This window comes from Nelusetta ayraudi, unplaced genomic scaffold (assembly GCF_046127955.1).
Source record: "Nelusetta ayraudi isolate G7.1 ecotype Tasmania unplaced genomic scaffold, CSIRO-AGI_Nayr_v1 ptg000083l, whole genome shotgun sequence".
Lineage (NCBI taxonomy): Eukaryota > Metazoa > Chordata > Actinopteri > Tetraodontiformes > Monacanthidae > Nelusetta > Nelusetta ayraudi.
Window position 1 is genome coordinate 2,238,376 of NW_027466133.1, and position 15,067 is coordinate 2,253,442.

The 15,067-nt window shown below is 44.8% G+C and overlaps 2 protein-coding genes across 3 annotated transcripts; one reads left to right on the forward strand and one right to left on the reverse strand.

The window, feature by feature from the left end:
- Positions 1-311: 311 nt before the first annotated feature.
- On the reverse strand, positions 312-11,982 carry wbp1 (WW domain binding protein 1). 2 transcript variants are annotated; one of them, XM_076044761.1, is made up of 5 exons: positions 11,836-11,982; positions 6,570-6,848; positions 5,659-5,761; positions 4,318-4,485; positions 312-2,049 (listed from the first exon to the last, which is right to left on the reverse strand). In XM_076044761.1, exons 2-5 carry the CDS (start codon positions 6,630-6,632, stop codon positions 1,502-1,504), a joined length of 882 nt encoding a protein of 293 aa, XP_075900876.1. In that variant the 5' UTR covers positions 6,633-6,848; positions 11,836-11,982; the 3' UTR covers positions 312-1,501. The 2 variants fall into 2 exon arrangements, with proteins under 2 accessions (XP_075900876.1, XP_075900875.1); XM_076044760.1 differs by lacking the exon at positions 11,836-11,982 and adding an exon at positions 7,241-7,580.
- Positions 7,760-10,430, forward strand: LOC142900468 (ADP-ribosylation factor-like protein 3). The gene is made up of 6 exons (XM_076044762.1): positions 7,760-7,888; positions 8,782-8,925; positions 9,018-9,134; positions 9,225-9,275; positions 9,437-9,622; positions 10,077-10,430. The coding sequence occupies exons 1-6, from the start codon at positions 7,820-7,822 to the stop codon at positions 10,122-10,124; spliced, it is 615 nt and encodes a 204-aa protein (XP_075900877.1). The 5' UTR covers positions 7,760-7,819; the 3' UTR covers positions 10,125-10,430.
- Positions 11,983-15,067: the final 3,085 nt, after the last annotated feature.

Here is a 15,067-nt window from a genome sequence, read left to right on the forward strand (position 1 = left end):
CAGTGGAAAATACCGCTGCAAATCTACCGACCACCCCCTCTCTCCCCCCACGGGAGCGGGGGGGGGGCACAGAGCCGAAACCCGGCACTTCCTCAACAGGCTGCAAAAAGAGCGAACGAAACAAACGCTCGAGCGTTTTAACTTTTTCTTTTTTGTTTGTTTAACGCCAAATCTAACATATCAGGTCGGCATCTGGGTGCACAGTTGCACGACTGCTTCAGTTCACAATCACTGTGACAAAGACATTGGCAAAGAGGCACAACAGCTGGAAACTGACACTTAAAAACAAACAAAACAAAACAAAACAAAACATGCCTCCTAACCGTTCAATTCACCTCAGTGCTTGATTTAGTATTCCAACCAGATGCTACAGCATTTTAAAGGAGACACACACACACACACACACACACGTATATACACATTACAAGCATTCTTACTGCGCAACCGCCATTGGGAGCTTGGCTGCAATCACAAGCGAGACCTGCGACCTCGAATGAACCCGCGGCAGGTCGTGAAATGAAAGGAGAAAGAAGGTACATCCTTCATGAAGAATAATCAAATTAACATTTGTGTAATTACTACTGCGTTACACAGTCGGTGGAAACACACCAGCGGGGAGCCAGCGGGAGCTCGGGTGGGGCGGCTGTGTCGCTGATTATACATCAGCGACACAGGGGGTGTGAGGCGTTTTAACAGCCAGAGAGACAAAACAACCAAGCGCTTCCCGTCTCTTCCCTCGGCTATTCGCGGACGTCTCTCTGGCGCTACAGCAGGTCCCACCAGAGAGCGGCAGGCAGCAGTGCCATGACCTCAGAGCTGACATCACCCTGCAGCTGTGCCCCACATTCCGAGACGCGCGTGCACCCACGAGCGCGTGCCTGAACTCTCACGAAGAAAAAAGAAAAGAAAAAAATAAAAGACAATGAAATGTTGCGCCCCTCCCTCGCGTCCCAAGAGGTTTGTTTGCTTGTTACGCGGGCGGAGGAGCAGAGCAGGACACGTTGACTTTGCCGACGTCCCACCATCCGACCAGAGGTAGAAAGTCTGAGGATGGATGGCGGGGGAATTGCTCCGACCGCAGGCGCTTGCAAGGGGGACAGACGCAGCGAGGTGGCGGCAGGCGGTTAGAGAGGAGGGAGAGAAAATGTCTTTTCCATTCATGAGTCTCCGTTCTCGCTCACTTAACGGGGAGACAAATAAAAGCTCTGAAATGTGTTCTGTTTTTTTTCCCCCGCAGCAGAAAATCGAAACCAAGGCTAAACAGGAAAAAAAAAAAAAAAAAAATCCACATCCACCTACAAAATGCTAACGAGTACATTTTCGGCATTGGTTAACACCGTCATCTTAGCAACATGCCTGTGTGTTAGTTCAAAGAAAGAAGCCTCAAACAGTCCCTGACGGCGCTGACGGTGATGGCATCAGCCAGCTCAGATCAGCTGGAGATCCGCACTGGCTGGCTGGCTGGCTGGCTGGCTGGCTAGCTGGCTGGTTCAGCTGTGGGTCACACCATGTGGTCGCCGGTGCTGGTGCTGGTGCCGGTGCTGGTGCCGGTGCTGGTGCTGGTGCTGGGCAGCTCAGAGCTGTGCTCCTTCTGCCTGAAGGTTTGCTGCTGGTGGCCGGAGCAGCAGTCCTGACCAGACGCCCTGCACATCCTGGGCTCGTCGTCGCTCTCCTCCTCCTCCAGTCCGCAGCGCTCTTCCACGTCCAGACGGCAAACGCACACCTCGATTCCCGAGTCGCCGGTGACGTGGCGGCGCCGGGTCACCAGCTCCTCGTCCTCATCCTCCTCGGCCAACGGCGGCGGTGGCGGGGGGGTCTGGGCGTTCCCCGCTGCCTGACGCTGCGGCTGGATCGGGGACGAGGCGGAAGCCGGGCTCTCCTGTCTCGAGTCTTCAGGCATTTGGGGCACTGGGACAGCGTCTGGCTGGCCGGCCTGAGGCAGGGGTGCCGGCGCCACCTCGGCTGGGTTTTCAGAGTAAGGGGGGGGCGGCGTCGGAGGGTGACCTACCACTTCTTCGTAGTCGGGGAGCTTGCAGTCGTTCCAAAACCCTGAGGAAGCAAAAAAACAAATATTTAAAAAGTATAATGGAACTAAGTGGTACACAAACACCCATGAATAACTGCAGAAAAAAGGGAACGACATGCAGACTAAGCACAACATCAGTCATCACAGTCTGATACTGGTCAGTGTAGGGATGTTAACAATTAATTAAGAATTTATAAGATTAAATTAAGTAATAGCAACAGCAACAGTTAATGTCATTATAACAGTGTAGTGGCAGGAAAGAGCAATTCACCTGTAGATTCTGTGATGGTCATAATAGTTAAAAGTTATTTTTAAACAACTTTAAAAGAGTTGAAATGTGACCCACTAGAAGTCAACTTAAAGTCAGAGGATGAGTGTTTAGGGTGTTTTTATTGTTCTCTAATGTAATATTGGGTCACATTGGACCCTCAACATTATTTTAAGGGTTAAACAATGTGTTCCTTTATAAATTAATCGATAATTTGTCTCCCTATTTGAAACTGATCAGTGCAAACAGTAGACTGCTACTCTGAAAGCCTTTTATAGCAAAATGCCACTTTGCAGCCGTCACCATTTCAGATTTCTACCATGGAGCCAAATCAGAGCTTGGTCAAGGTTACTTTTTTTTTTTTTTATCATATAATTTTATTCATTTTAATTAACACAATAGGTTATGTGCAGGCTTTCGGCATCCATGATTTTTTTTTCTCCTACCACTGTGATCCAGTCCTCATGTGGGAAAAGACAGCAGTGTTTTAAGGCTATTCCTTTAATAAACATCATAATTCTGTATTTAGCGCTGCGAGTCTCTCCCACACACAGATAGAGCTCAAGTTTTCCCACACAGATAAGCTTAGCCCACACACTTGATGCTGAGAGCTGTTTTCCAGTATCTCATCCATCCTTTGATGAAGGCTTTTTCTCAGTTTTAGGTTTGCACAAGACAGGGCGAGAAGAGGTTCAAAGAATTCAGATGAAACACTGTGATGTGGAATCCCTATTTAAGCTGCAGCTGCATAACTCTTCCAGCCATGCAAATTATGGCCAATCCAGTTAACTGCCAGTGACTGGACTCGTGCTTCACCCTGTCACGTTAAGACCTCTAATGAGTGCGACTTTTATCTGTGGCAAACTAATGTGCTATGGTTACATAAAAAGAAATACCTTCTTGCGTAAAGTATTTACTGATAAACAGTCACAGAAGATCTGAATCACGCCTCTGTTGTTTGAAACAAAGTGTTTTTCCGCTAATGCAAATGAAAAAAGACAGCAAAGAAGCAATTACTTTGTTCCCAGTTTTCGGTTCTTATGAGTGGTTGTGAAACAGCTGTTTTATAACGCCCAGGCCTTTCGCAGATGATTGTACTCAAGACCCTAATGCAGTGTTTCTCAAAGTGGGCACTTTTGGCTGTAGAATCGTTCCGCAGCTACTCGCGGAACGATGGTGTCGTTCACGCCAGACTTGAAGCGGGGTGATCTACGCCACGACTGGCGCAATATTATGACTCGCTCAACGTCATCCCGTGTGGCAGGTAGAAAATGTGATGTTTTTCGCATGACTGATGTTGATGTGGTCAATTTCCTCAAAACAAGACCCTTGAAAGCGCGGCTATTCTCTGCACTTTGCGAGGAGATCGGAGCACAACATAAAGCTGTGTTGGGAGGGCGGGGGGCATGAAAAATTTTCTTCCTCCAAGGTGGGGCGTGACAGAGAAAGTTTGAGAACCACTGCCCTAATGCCATGCAAGTCTATGGGGTCAAAAGTCAACTTTGTCCTAGAGACATGGGACCACCTGCAGGTTCATCGGGATCCCTCAAGACACAGCCACGTCAAATTTGGGGCTTCTAGCCCTAGATTTGGGGGGTGGTGGAGCATGAAAAATGTTCTTCCTCCAAGGTGGGGCGTGACAGAGAAAGTTTGAGAACCACTGGACTAATGAGTCAAGCAGAACCCAAGGACCCAAAGCCAGATACAGAACTATGTGGATGTGTTTATTTTTTAACGATAAGATTCAAATCAAGCACTGAAAGGGGCAGACCTGGCCGGGAGGAATCCTTACTACACTTTTATGAGCATATGTGTAGCAGAAATAAGATAATCTTCTCCCCCCCTTAACGACTCTACAGCCGAGTTTTGAGATCCTAATCTGTGTGCAGGACAGCCGTTTCCTCTCTTCAAGCAGTAAATGTCAAAAGGTTTAAAGAATCTGAAACACAAGGCTACAGACTCTCAGCCAAGAAAACAAATGTTGGGCGTCCCAAAGCAAAGTCAAACACAAAGGTTTACTCACTCAGATTGAGCGGCGGGGGAGAGATCAGGGAACTCGAGGCTCCCTGGTAGGCCATCAGGCTGATCTCACGTTGCCGCTGTTCCTGCTGGAGACGCATCTTGACCCTCCGGTGTCGGTAGGCACAACAGCAGCTGAGCATGATGATGAGGGTCCATACCAACCAGAACCCTAAATGGGCAGAGGGGGGCACTCAATGGAATTCTTTTCTCACCAAGACTCCTTCTATTGACACTAAAAGGCTTTACGACAACAAATTGTATTATTTTAAAAAGCCATATAATTACGACACTGAGATTTAAAGGGATAATTAATTCAATTCCTTCCATTTACTGGTCCCCAGGTGGAAGCGATGGAGACATTTTCAGACATAGAAAACCCTCCTGCAGTGTTATTTTTGTTGACAAAAATCTTATGTCATTGTTATCATCAACGACCTTTTTTTTCTGAGACGATAACAAAATAAAATTAAAAAATGAGCCGAAAATGTCTGCCAGAGACGAGATCCAATCAGAGCTCATTTTGTTTGTGGAAGGAAATGACAATTTAGAAAGTGGCGAGGAGATGGGAAGAAAACCAATCAGAGCAGCGTGGTCAGGAAGTTATGTAGTACATACACACAGATTATCAGGTAGACTAGTTTGAGACCAAATGTCAACACTGGGGAGGAAAAGGCAACAGAACATTTCATAAAACACTTTGTAAAACTGGTGGCGCTAAGATATCAGGAATCGACTCAATCTACTGTAATTTTAGTCGACTAAAATAATTATGATATTTCATCAACTAAAACTAGACAGACAATTAAATTATGACCAAAACTACATAACATTTTAGTCAAAATTAACACTGCTTTCCTGGGAAAAGATTTCAACCCAGTGCCATTACAATGGGGGACTATATTATGTGAATGTGTCTCCATGTTGCTGGGGTCTGACAGACTGAGCAGAAAGAAGACTGTCTCAAAAAAAGGCAACGTTAACGCCACATTTTCATTGAAACTACCCGCTGCAACTTCCTTGCTGGGAGCCACAGTTATGCGGGCAGAATAGTTTATATGCGACTGGAACTTGCCATCCTCTAAGACCCGACATGAATGTGCTCCACTGTCGGAGGCGACTGGGTGGAATTCCTTCCCTCCATGTAAGTCCAGAACAATTTCTGTCCAAATGCCACCAGAGACAGCACTGACGTTTTGGTGTGTGTGTGTATGTGTGTGTGTGTGTGTGTGTGTGTGTGTGTGTGTGTGTGTGTGTGTGTGTGAGAGAGAGAGAGAGACAGACAGATGATTTAGAATGACAAAATCAAGTATTGAAATACAGGGGGGGGGAATAAAAGACTTACACCAGAGCTCATAGTAGTAGGTGCAACACTCCGTCTCTCCACAGCAGTAGCCCATCTCACAGCGGTACTGCTCATTGTTTACCCCAAAACAGAAGTCTTTGCCCTTGAAAACACACCACATAGACGTAATATTAAATTCCACATATCAGCAAACACACAGAAAGACTCGCAGCCGGGCTCTGTTTAACATCAGCCATTTGTCACTTCACTGTGGCTGTGCTCATTTCCTGTAAACCACTGACACCTTGACAACCTGCGGGGTGGTCGATTTGCGGAATCGACTGCTGGTGAACAGAGCGGCAGTTAAAGTGACATGTCTTGAGCCAAAGTTACATATTAGTTATATAAAAAATATGAATAAAGGATAACAGGCGGAAGCTGTCTTTGTTAAACATTTCCAGTGGCAAAACATATCAAATAAAACAGCACAGATGCTTCGTTGGGATTTAACCCTGGTAATTTATTTGGCAAAACAAAGAGTAAAATTATATTTTATAATTTCAGTGGCAGCGAAATTGTTGACCTGCCGGGATATAACGGTGCAGCTAGCCGAAATCAACAACTGTGAACAAACACGTCCATTTACCGGCTACCCGTTAGCAGCAGCTAACATTACTCTTGTTAGCACTGGTTTAATTACAAAGAGGCAGTTAACGTGAAGGTGACGAGAGCAAAATCACAGCATAAATGTTAAAGGTATTGAAACAAAAAAATTTCAATATAAATTCGGGTGAAAAAAACTTTCGTCGACTGACGTCACGCACAATACAGTGGCGGACAGTCGCGGTTCCTTTGTGCTCAAACAAAAAAAAAAAGATCGGCGTCAAGGCCTTCCCTAAGACCAAACCCAAAGAGCCGCGGTCTCAGCTTAACGGCCTCTGCCGACGCAGGAGGCGCAGGCGCCGGCTTACCTGCACCAGAGACGTCCCGGTACAAAGAAGCCCTACAATGGGTCCCAGTGCTTTCTGTGGCATTTCTCTGGCTTGTCGGCCGTGAGCTCCACGGGAATCATATAGCAGTCGCTTGACTCGATGATTCGTCAGAGGTGACTGTGGGTGAGCTGCGGCTGTTGCTGCTTAGCGGCTGCCGAGCACGGACATGTTTGTGTTGTTTCCTTGACTCAGGGACGGCATTAGCGGTAATTTGAAACGATGGTGGCGATCGAGCGCTAGAGGGCGCTGTGTGTGCGTCTGTAAAACAAAAAACAAAAACAAGGCATAACGCATAAGGAAAAGAGTCAAGTTTAATTTTTCACCTCCCCTTCGGAAACTGTAAAACACCAAATATGGTAATATTTCTCAGGCTATACATTTTTTAAAAATAAATAATACATAACATATGACCCATAAAAATATATAGTGTTAAAGAAAAAAAAAAAAACTGCACTAAATTCCCCAGGAATAATAATATGTTGGTTGGTTGTTAATTCAGTGGGTAGGCACCTAGAGTTGCAAAATAAAGGAAAAACTGGGACTAAACTAGGAAATTTGTAAATATTAATATGCATATCTATATACTTATCTAATTTATCATTTTTCCACATTTTAGTTCCAATACGGCAATCTTTTCAATGTTTACTTACCACAGCAAAGAAATGTTCCAGCTGTAGACTTCGTTGTGTTGGAAAATGATATTTGACAGTCTAAAAAAAGGATAACTGTGTATCTAGGACACTTGCATAAGAAGCACTATATTGCAGTTATAGGAAGGTGACCCAGATTGCCTTAAATATTTTCCCACACATTGATTATGACTAGTGTAGTAAAAACATACCCAAAAAAGAAGTCCAGCAGAAGAGGAATTTCATGATAGAGATGCACTTTTCCCAAGCATCAGTGTAATGATGCCCAATGATTTTAGAGACAAGACATCCTAAAAATGTCTGGTTGAGAAGATGTAGGCAGGCAGTTAACACAATTGGGTTTTTGTTTTTATAATAATTTCAGTTCATGTGGGGGGGAAAGAAAGTTTAGTCTTTAAGATAAGATTAAATCAAGGAAAACTTCAAAGATTAAAGTGCATTCCTTTATACGTTTCACATTTTGGCCCTTTAATCTTTTTTTGCAAGATATTTTATTTTGTATGATTTGTCATGCTGACATGCTGTGTCTATCCATGGCAGCAGAACTTGGCAGCTGCCCACCCACTGGGATGCAGCTCTATGGTTACAAAGATGTTAATCCACTCAGTCTCGGCTGGGCCTGCAACACGCACACCTGACAACAGCATGGTGAGTTGTTGGTTGTTTTTTTTTTATGAATCACACTATCACATAGAATTTGGAAAGTTTTAATTGTTGTTTCTGGTAACATTGTGATTCTATTATGTGGACCTAGTAAAGCTATCTAACACTGTCTTTCAGTGTACAACTCATTCCAATAATGCAGAATGTGTTACTCTTCATGATTAAGATGATTAAGATGATGAATCAACCTGTATAAACATTACTGTCACTGAAAATAGTGATACTTAAATAGCTTTTTTGCCTAGTTGGACTAGTTGTGGAAGTTTTTTTTGAATTTGAACAATACATTTTGAATTAAGTTTTGTGAATTAAAATCTCAGATCTCTTAACGTGGACAAATGGCTGATTAATGGAAATTATTATAGATTCCAGTAAAAGACTGCAAGAAACATTTGAAAGATTTTTGCCTTCACCAAAATGGGCTGAAATAATTTCTCTACAAAATAATAGGAATATTAATCAGATAATATTGACAAATGAGTACAAAAACATTCCTGCCTGTGTGCATTTCAATGTCTGAGACGGTAAATAAGTCACAGGTTGTCGAGTGCAGTCATGTTATTTTCATCCCTACGGGAAACGTTGCAAGGCAGGTAAATAGCTTAGCCGTCCACTTTCTGGACGGCAGCCACTAGCTGTGCACATGCCTAATCTTGGCCAGTGGGGCCGGTTGTGTAGGTCAGTGCAAGCGGCTCATGGCTAAATCCCCGTGCTCTGGATGGTTCCTGCTAGCGTTAAACCTCATGTGCAGGCTGCGCCAGGCTCCTCTTCCAATGCTTTAATTCTCTAACAGCACTGTGAAAAAAACAGCATACGCTTTCCCAAGTGCAATGTCAACGTCTGAGCACGTCTCTATCCTTGAACTGATCCGCGTGCAGGGCCTGCTGTCCATCCTTCGAAGGCTGAAGCAGACTCCGGACCAGGAGGTGCGCCTGCTGCTGCTCGGCTTGGACAACGCAGGCAAGACCACGCTGCTGAAACAGCTGGCAGCCGAAGACATCAGTCACATCACCCCGACACAAGTCTGCAACATTTGCACGTCCCATTTTTTGGTCTGCCCACTCTAAGTAAATGGAATCACACAGAGAGTCTGTCTTGTCTTGTCGTGTGTCAGGGCTTCAACATAAAGAGCGTCCAGTCGGATGGCTTCAAGTTAAACGTTTGGGATATTGGAGGTCAGCGTAAGATCCGGCCATACTGGAGGAATTATTTTGAGAACACCGATGTGCTGGTGGGCTTTAAAAGTTGCATTTTTCCTTCTATTTATATTCCATGAAACTCAAAAGATTTTGCTCACTGATGTTGTTTTAACTAATTGCAGATATACGTCATTGACAGCTCAGACAAGAAACGATTTGAGGAGACAAATCTGGTAAGATGCCACATTTTCTTGAAGTCGGTGTGTTTTTAATCCATTGACTGGTAGCTGAGATTAGACCACAGGCCAAATGTCAATATCATGTGGTCTGGTCTGGTCTGGTCTGGTCTGGTGCGTGTGGGCGTGTGTTTCATTTTGGTTTTTCTTCTTATCAGGAGCTGGCTGAGTTGCTGGATGATGACACGCTTGGCGGTGTGCCACTGCTAATCTTTGCCAACAAGCAGGACCTGATGACAGCCTTGCCGGCGTCTGAACTGGCAGAGAGCCTCAATTTGCACACAATCAGGGATCGCATGTGGCAGGTCCAGGCATGCTCCGCGATGTCTGCCGAAGGAGTGCAGGTAAATGGAAACACAGAGCGGGAAATGACAGCGTGCATGCACACTCAGGTGGTTTCTGTTCAACTTTGTCAAACACAACTAGTGCCGCATGGATTCTATTTTTAAATTTGATTCAGAGTTCAAATAGGCTGCACCTGTATTTACTATTTATACATTTCCCCAGATTAGAACTCCTGTGTTAAGCATCATCTTTTTAAAGTCCAAAGAGGCTTTGCTGTCGTGTCACTTCCAAATGTTTGGAAGCGGTTCACCCAGTCCAAGTCACAGTCAGCAGAATATTATTTCCTCTGCCATGTATCATCGTAATGCATTTTTAGTCGGTGGCTCGGATTCCCTGAATAACTTCCCCATATAAATCAGGTTACGATGCAACATTGCTGCTCTTTATACCCGGTGATTCCTGCCGTGAGAAACTAAAGCAATGTTTGACCGGAAAACTGATCTTTCTTTGCAGGATGGCATGACCTGGGTGTGCAGAAATATAAAATTTCGAAAGAGATGACACAGGAGGAGAAAGATGGACAAAGAACTGCTGTTACGGTTTAGGGCCGGGCCCTCACAGTCACACACAAGTTATGATGTGGGATGTAATGTGACGCAATGTGTGTGATTATGTATTATGTTCTTATTTATTAGACTGTTTTGATTATAAACCTTCAAACTTGAAATGTATATACTGTAAATATATTTAAGGTGAGTTTGAGTCACGCTCTGTTTGCCAATTATTTTACTTCTGTTTACCATGCGCAGTATTCTGTCAAAGTCTGGCGAAATAAAACGGAACATTTGTAAAAAATAAATAAATAAATAAATTAAAAAAAAATAGTGCCGTTGTGTGGCGGGTTGATGAATGTGAGTCCCATTGACCAACGCTAGAGGGCGGCCTTGCGCTTGTTATATCCCTCAGAGCCTCCAGTACCCAATTATTTCCTCATCTACTTCCCATGAGTGTTCCTAAATGTGTTTATTTTACAATCATCTTTTTAAACCCTCAAAAGAAAAAAAAAAAGAAAAAATCTCCCTCGGCAGCCACACTTGTCAGACTTCACCCACTGACGGTGGATGACGTCAGCAGCCTGTGCTTCCACTGACGCTAATCAACGTCAGCAATAGTATCATGAGCCCAAACGATCACCTGCAAATGGCGAAGTGACCTCAGTGCACACAATAAAGCACGCTGGAACACCTTGGCCATTCAATTACTCCACCGCTCACCTTGTTCGCCGTGATTTACTACCGGCCGATTGCACCTTTTTTCGTGTGTGTGTGTGTATTTTTCTATTTTGTCTTTTGCGGCACATTTGCCACAAAGCTCACTAATCTGAGCTGGCCCACTGCTCCACTCTGGCCCTATAGGGGCATTTACATACAAGCCTTTTTCCACGACTAATAGCTCCCCAATACAATTTGCATTTATATAGTCCCACACGTACCAACATGATTTGGTGCCTTTGTCCATGATAAAAATAAACCTCCTCTATTGGCCTTGAGTTGCTGCCTGCTGCTGCTAGTGTTGTGTGTGTGTGTTCAAGTGTGTGTGTGTGTGTGTGTGTGTGTGTGTGTGTGTTTGAGTGTGCCCCCTCCATGTAAGGGTTGGTTGATCTTAATATTTCAGAGCTGCTTGATCCTCTGATCGAGACTGAAACAAGTGCATAAATCCTCAAAATGGACCTCATAATGATTCCGCCAGAGCCCCAGGCTTTGGTCTTGTGTGATTTGAATATTGTTGATACAGCAATGTGGAACGCTTGACCAGGGCAAAGAGTCTCAAGGTAAATATTAAACTGCTACAGACTTTCTCAGACAAAATATGGGGGCAAAAAATAAAAAAAGAAGGGATGACCCTGCTGTGATTGTGTTCAGGCTGCTCCAAATGTAACCAACGCTTTAAATAAGGCTCTGCAAATCAAACCTGGGGAGCGAGGGAGGAAAAAAGGCACCACGAATTAGGAAATAAATCTATTTTAGGTGGCTTAAAATGAACCGGACCCCTTCGCCCTTTTGGAGCATTTAATCATTAACACCTAATCCGTGTGATTCTCACCCATACCTGTAAGAAAATAGAGCCAATTACACGTAGAAGTGTTCAAATAAATCTCTCCCCCAGTTGAATCTCTGCGTCTCAATGGGGGAAGTGGCTTTAAATCCCAAATGAGCGAAATTGGATTTGGCCAAACAGTGAGGAGAGGATCGGAGGAAGCGGCGTTCGTTACCTCCGGCTCCATCAGCAGTGAGGTGAGGGGCAGTCAGGCCTGCAAAGGAACCATAAATCATGGGACTTTCCCAGCCTCTCAGGCCTGCACTCGGGCCTCCCACACAGGGGAAACGAAGGGCGCAGAGGCAGATTGGAAGAAAGAAAAGGAAGAGGGGAGAGGTTAAATCCTGTGACTTAATTACAGTGTTGTGCATCTAAAGACACTGTAAATACAGTTCAGTCACTGTCCAGTGATGCTTAAGTGTGGGTTTCCTCACCATATCACCACCACATCTTAACATATAGAGGTAAAAGCAGGACAACAGATTCCGCTGATGGATTCAATCTAAATATTTCCACGCACGTCATGTGTCCTGTCATTAGGTTTTGCTGGGCATCAGAGCAAGTTGGTCGGTGGCTTCACATAGGCACTTAGAAGTTTAAATATGCAGCAAAATCGAAGCACAAACAAAGAAAAGAGCGACTGATCAGAATGCAGCAGTGTGTCACTCCCCTTCTTGACGACACTGCCACTGTGGACAACAGCTTTCAGCTCATGAAGTCATTATGTGGATACATGGTGGCCCACTGGGAGCATTTCTGCACAACTTTTCACCATCTCCCAGACTAGGACTGCAAATGGAAGCATCACGAGAGCGAACATCCATCATAGGAGAGCACCTTTATCACAACTTGTCTTCCTGTCTGTGTCCCTCACGCTGTGGAGCACCTCCAATAAAAATAAATAAATAAAGGAATAAATCTTGAATTGGTTCTAGTGTCACACCTCAGCCTCCTGTGAGATGTCGTCAAAACTTTTAGAGAAAGCCTTTCCAAAAACTGCTTCCAGTAAACCACGAACCTCCTCTGTCAAAGCAAAAAAGCGGCAAAAATGGACAAAAAAAAAAAAATGAAAATAAAAAATAAAAGGATAGAGAGTGAAAGGAAATTAAGTCTTGTGTCAGGGCTCATCACAAGAACCTGTACTTACAAAATAGTGCTGTACACCAAATAAGGTGAGGTGTGCTATAATAATCGAATCCAAACAGCGCGGTGCACTACAGTTAAAGGAAGGCGACTCTCTTTACTTTTCCCGGCTGCTGTATTTGGCCATACGGGATTCGACGCTGAGTCACTCCTCCGGTGGTGCCGGTTGAGACGGTGTTTGGTTTGCACAGTGTCGTCCCCTCCTGCTTCCTTTCCCAGTGCTCATCCTTCATGGAGAAGTAGATAAGCGCCGCTCCTGGAGGAAAAAAACAAAAAAACAACAAGCAACAAAACGTCCACATTCCGCCCATAGCAGCTTTGATGTGTGTGTGTGTGTGTGTGTGTGTGTGTGTGTGTGTGTGTGTGTGTGTGTGCGTTTGTGCGTGTGATATGGGGGAGGTGTTGCCTTAATCAAACTGCAGCGTCATAAACGGCGAAGGATGAGGCCTATAAAAATGATCAGGAGCCTCTATCAGCTGGAGGACAGGAGTTCACACCTCCGAGCGGGTCGGCCACAGAGCATGGGGGGGGTAGAGGGGAAGGAGGGGGGGAGTCCGGGTGGGGGTTGGTGCGGGTGTGAGGGGGTCAGCCCGGTGGGGGGTCCGTGAGCTCTTGTTTGATGCTTCGGAAGACAGAGGGCAGAATGGGCGAGGAGATGCTATCAGGACGAGCTACCACATACAAACAGCGATGCTTCAGGAGGGCGTTTCTGCTTCTGCTCCACGGTTGGTGTTGCATAAGAATCCACCTCAACATCTTATGCATGGATGTATTAGAAGAAGTAGATACCGGACTGGCAATATGGCAGCGTGCCGAATTTTCCCAGTGGCCACTCGAGGTACTGCAGCAAAGAAAAGTCTGAGGGCCTGAGAATGTGTCAAGAATAACAGGGTTCATTTACTTTGTCAAAATGTGCACAGAACATTTTCATTTTGTTTTGTTTACGAGGTTTCCATAAGGTGCCTTGATTTTCAACCAGGACTTGCAGAGGAGCAGCATTGAATGTCTTACAATGCAAAATAAATAAATAAAGGTTTTCTATAGATCTTGGGAAACAGTGCAATTAGCCCCCTGTTTGCTGCATCCTGCAAAAACTGAAGTTCTGATAGACCCTTCACGTGTTTGAATGGAGACAAAAACAAGAGGGGGGAATCAATGCTTGGTTAGGGGGTGTTGTCACTTGGGGATCCGTGTCCTTTGTGACATCACAAAGTGCAGATTTCCAGGCCATAATGTGAAAAGTTTTGTACTTTCCTTTGTAGTTGTCCGAGCAGAATGATTTCAATTTGCTTTTAATGCAATAATGTTTCTTTTACTTGCTTATTAATTAAGCCACTTTGTCTAAAGTTTGCCACTTTGACTCCTCGCCGCTGCAACTGGGGGGCAATCACGTCCGGCAGATAATAACACGGCTAATCAGCGGCGAAACACGAATCAATAACTCCTCACTTGTCACGGGGTCAGAGGTCGTGCTCTTGGCCCCTCACTGACCCTTGACTCCAGAGTGCACTGGGAGGAAATAACGCTCTCCGCCGTCCAGAACCTTCCCGCACTGACTGATTGCCCTTATCATTTGTCGGATCTGGTCCAATTCTCTTTCCCTGCGTCTCTGCTCCCGCACACCCCAGCCAGCGCCAGCGCCGCCTCGCTCCCTCCCCGGCACTCATAATTTGACTTTTATCACCCCTCGCCGAAACACAGTCCCGGCGCCATCCGTCATTACGGCGCAGTCTGACAGCTCCTCACACATGCATGGATTTTTACATTTGACTCAATCTAGGGGCTTACTTTACTGTAACCGATTCAATATTCCTCAAATGAGCCAACTGATCTATACACACGCCACAGTGGATGGGATGATCTATAGCACATCCTTAATAGATTTCCCAAGCCTCGCAGCCTGACTAGTTCTGAGGGGAAAGGGGCAAAATCGGCGCAATAAAAATATAATTACTCATTTGGCTCGCTCGATAATTTACGCGGCTCGTGTGTTGTCGTGCATTCCCGCTAAAAAAAAAAAGAAAAAAATCTTAACTCTAGGTGTTTTAAGCCCCGGGGTTTGACTGGAACATGTGCAAGCGAGACATTTTGATTTGTATTGTTCGTTTAACTGTGACAATGATTAAAATGTAATATTTAGCAAGCTGCTCTTGGAAAAGTACAAGGAAAATGGATTTTATCTCAAATAATTTGCCAAAGTCAAAGTATACAGTATATATAGATGCAGAGGAGACATCTATTGGCGTTGACAGCTAGAATTCTGA

Excerpts from the sequence above, each read along its gene's own strand:
- wbp1 (XM_076044761.1), bottom strand. The coding sequence starts at position 6,632 with ATGCCACAGAAAGCACTGGGACCCATTGTAGGGCTTCTTTGTACCGGG. Across the intron at positions 5,762-6,569 it reads CCGGGACGTCTCTGGTGCAG|GGCAAAGACTTCTGTTTTGG; the intron begins GTAAGCCGGCGC and ends TGTGTTTTCAAG. Across the intron at positions 2,050-4,317 it reads TCCCCCGCCGCTCAATCTGA|GGTTTTGGAACGACTGCAAG; the intron begins GTGAGTAAACCT and ends TTGCTTCCTCAG.
- LOC142900468 (XM_076044762.1), top strand. The coding sequence starts at position 7,820 with ATGGTTACAAAGATGTTAATCCACTCAGTCTCGGCTGGGCCTGCAACA. Across the intron at positions 9,135-9,224 it reads TTGAGAACACCGATGTGCTG|ATATACGTCATTGACAGCTC; the intron begins GTGGGCTTTAAA and ends AACTAATTGCAG. Across the intron at positions 9,623-10,076 it reads TGTCTGCCGAAGGAGTGCAG|GATGGCATGACCTGGGTGTG; the intron begins GTAAATGGAAAC and ends CTTTCTTTGCAG.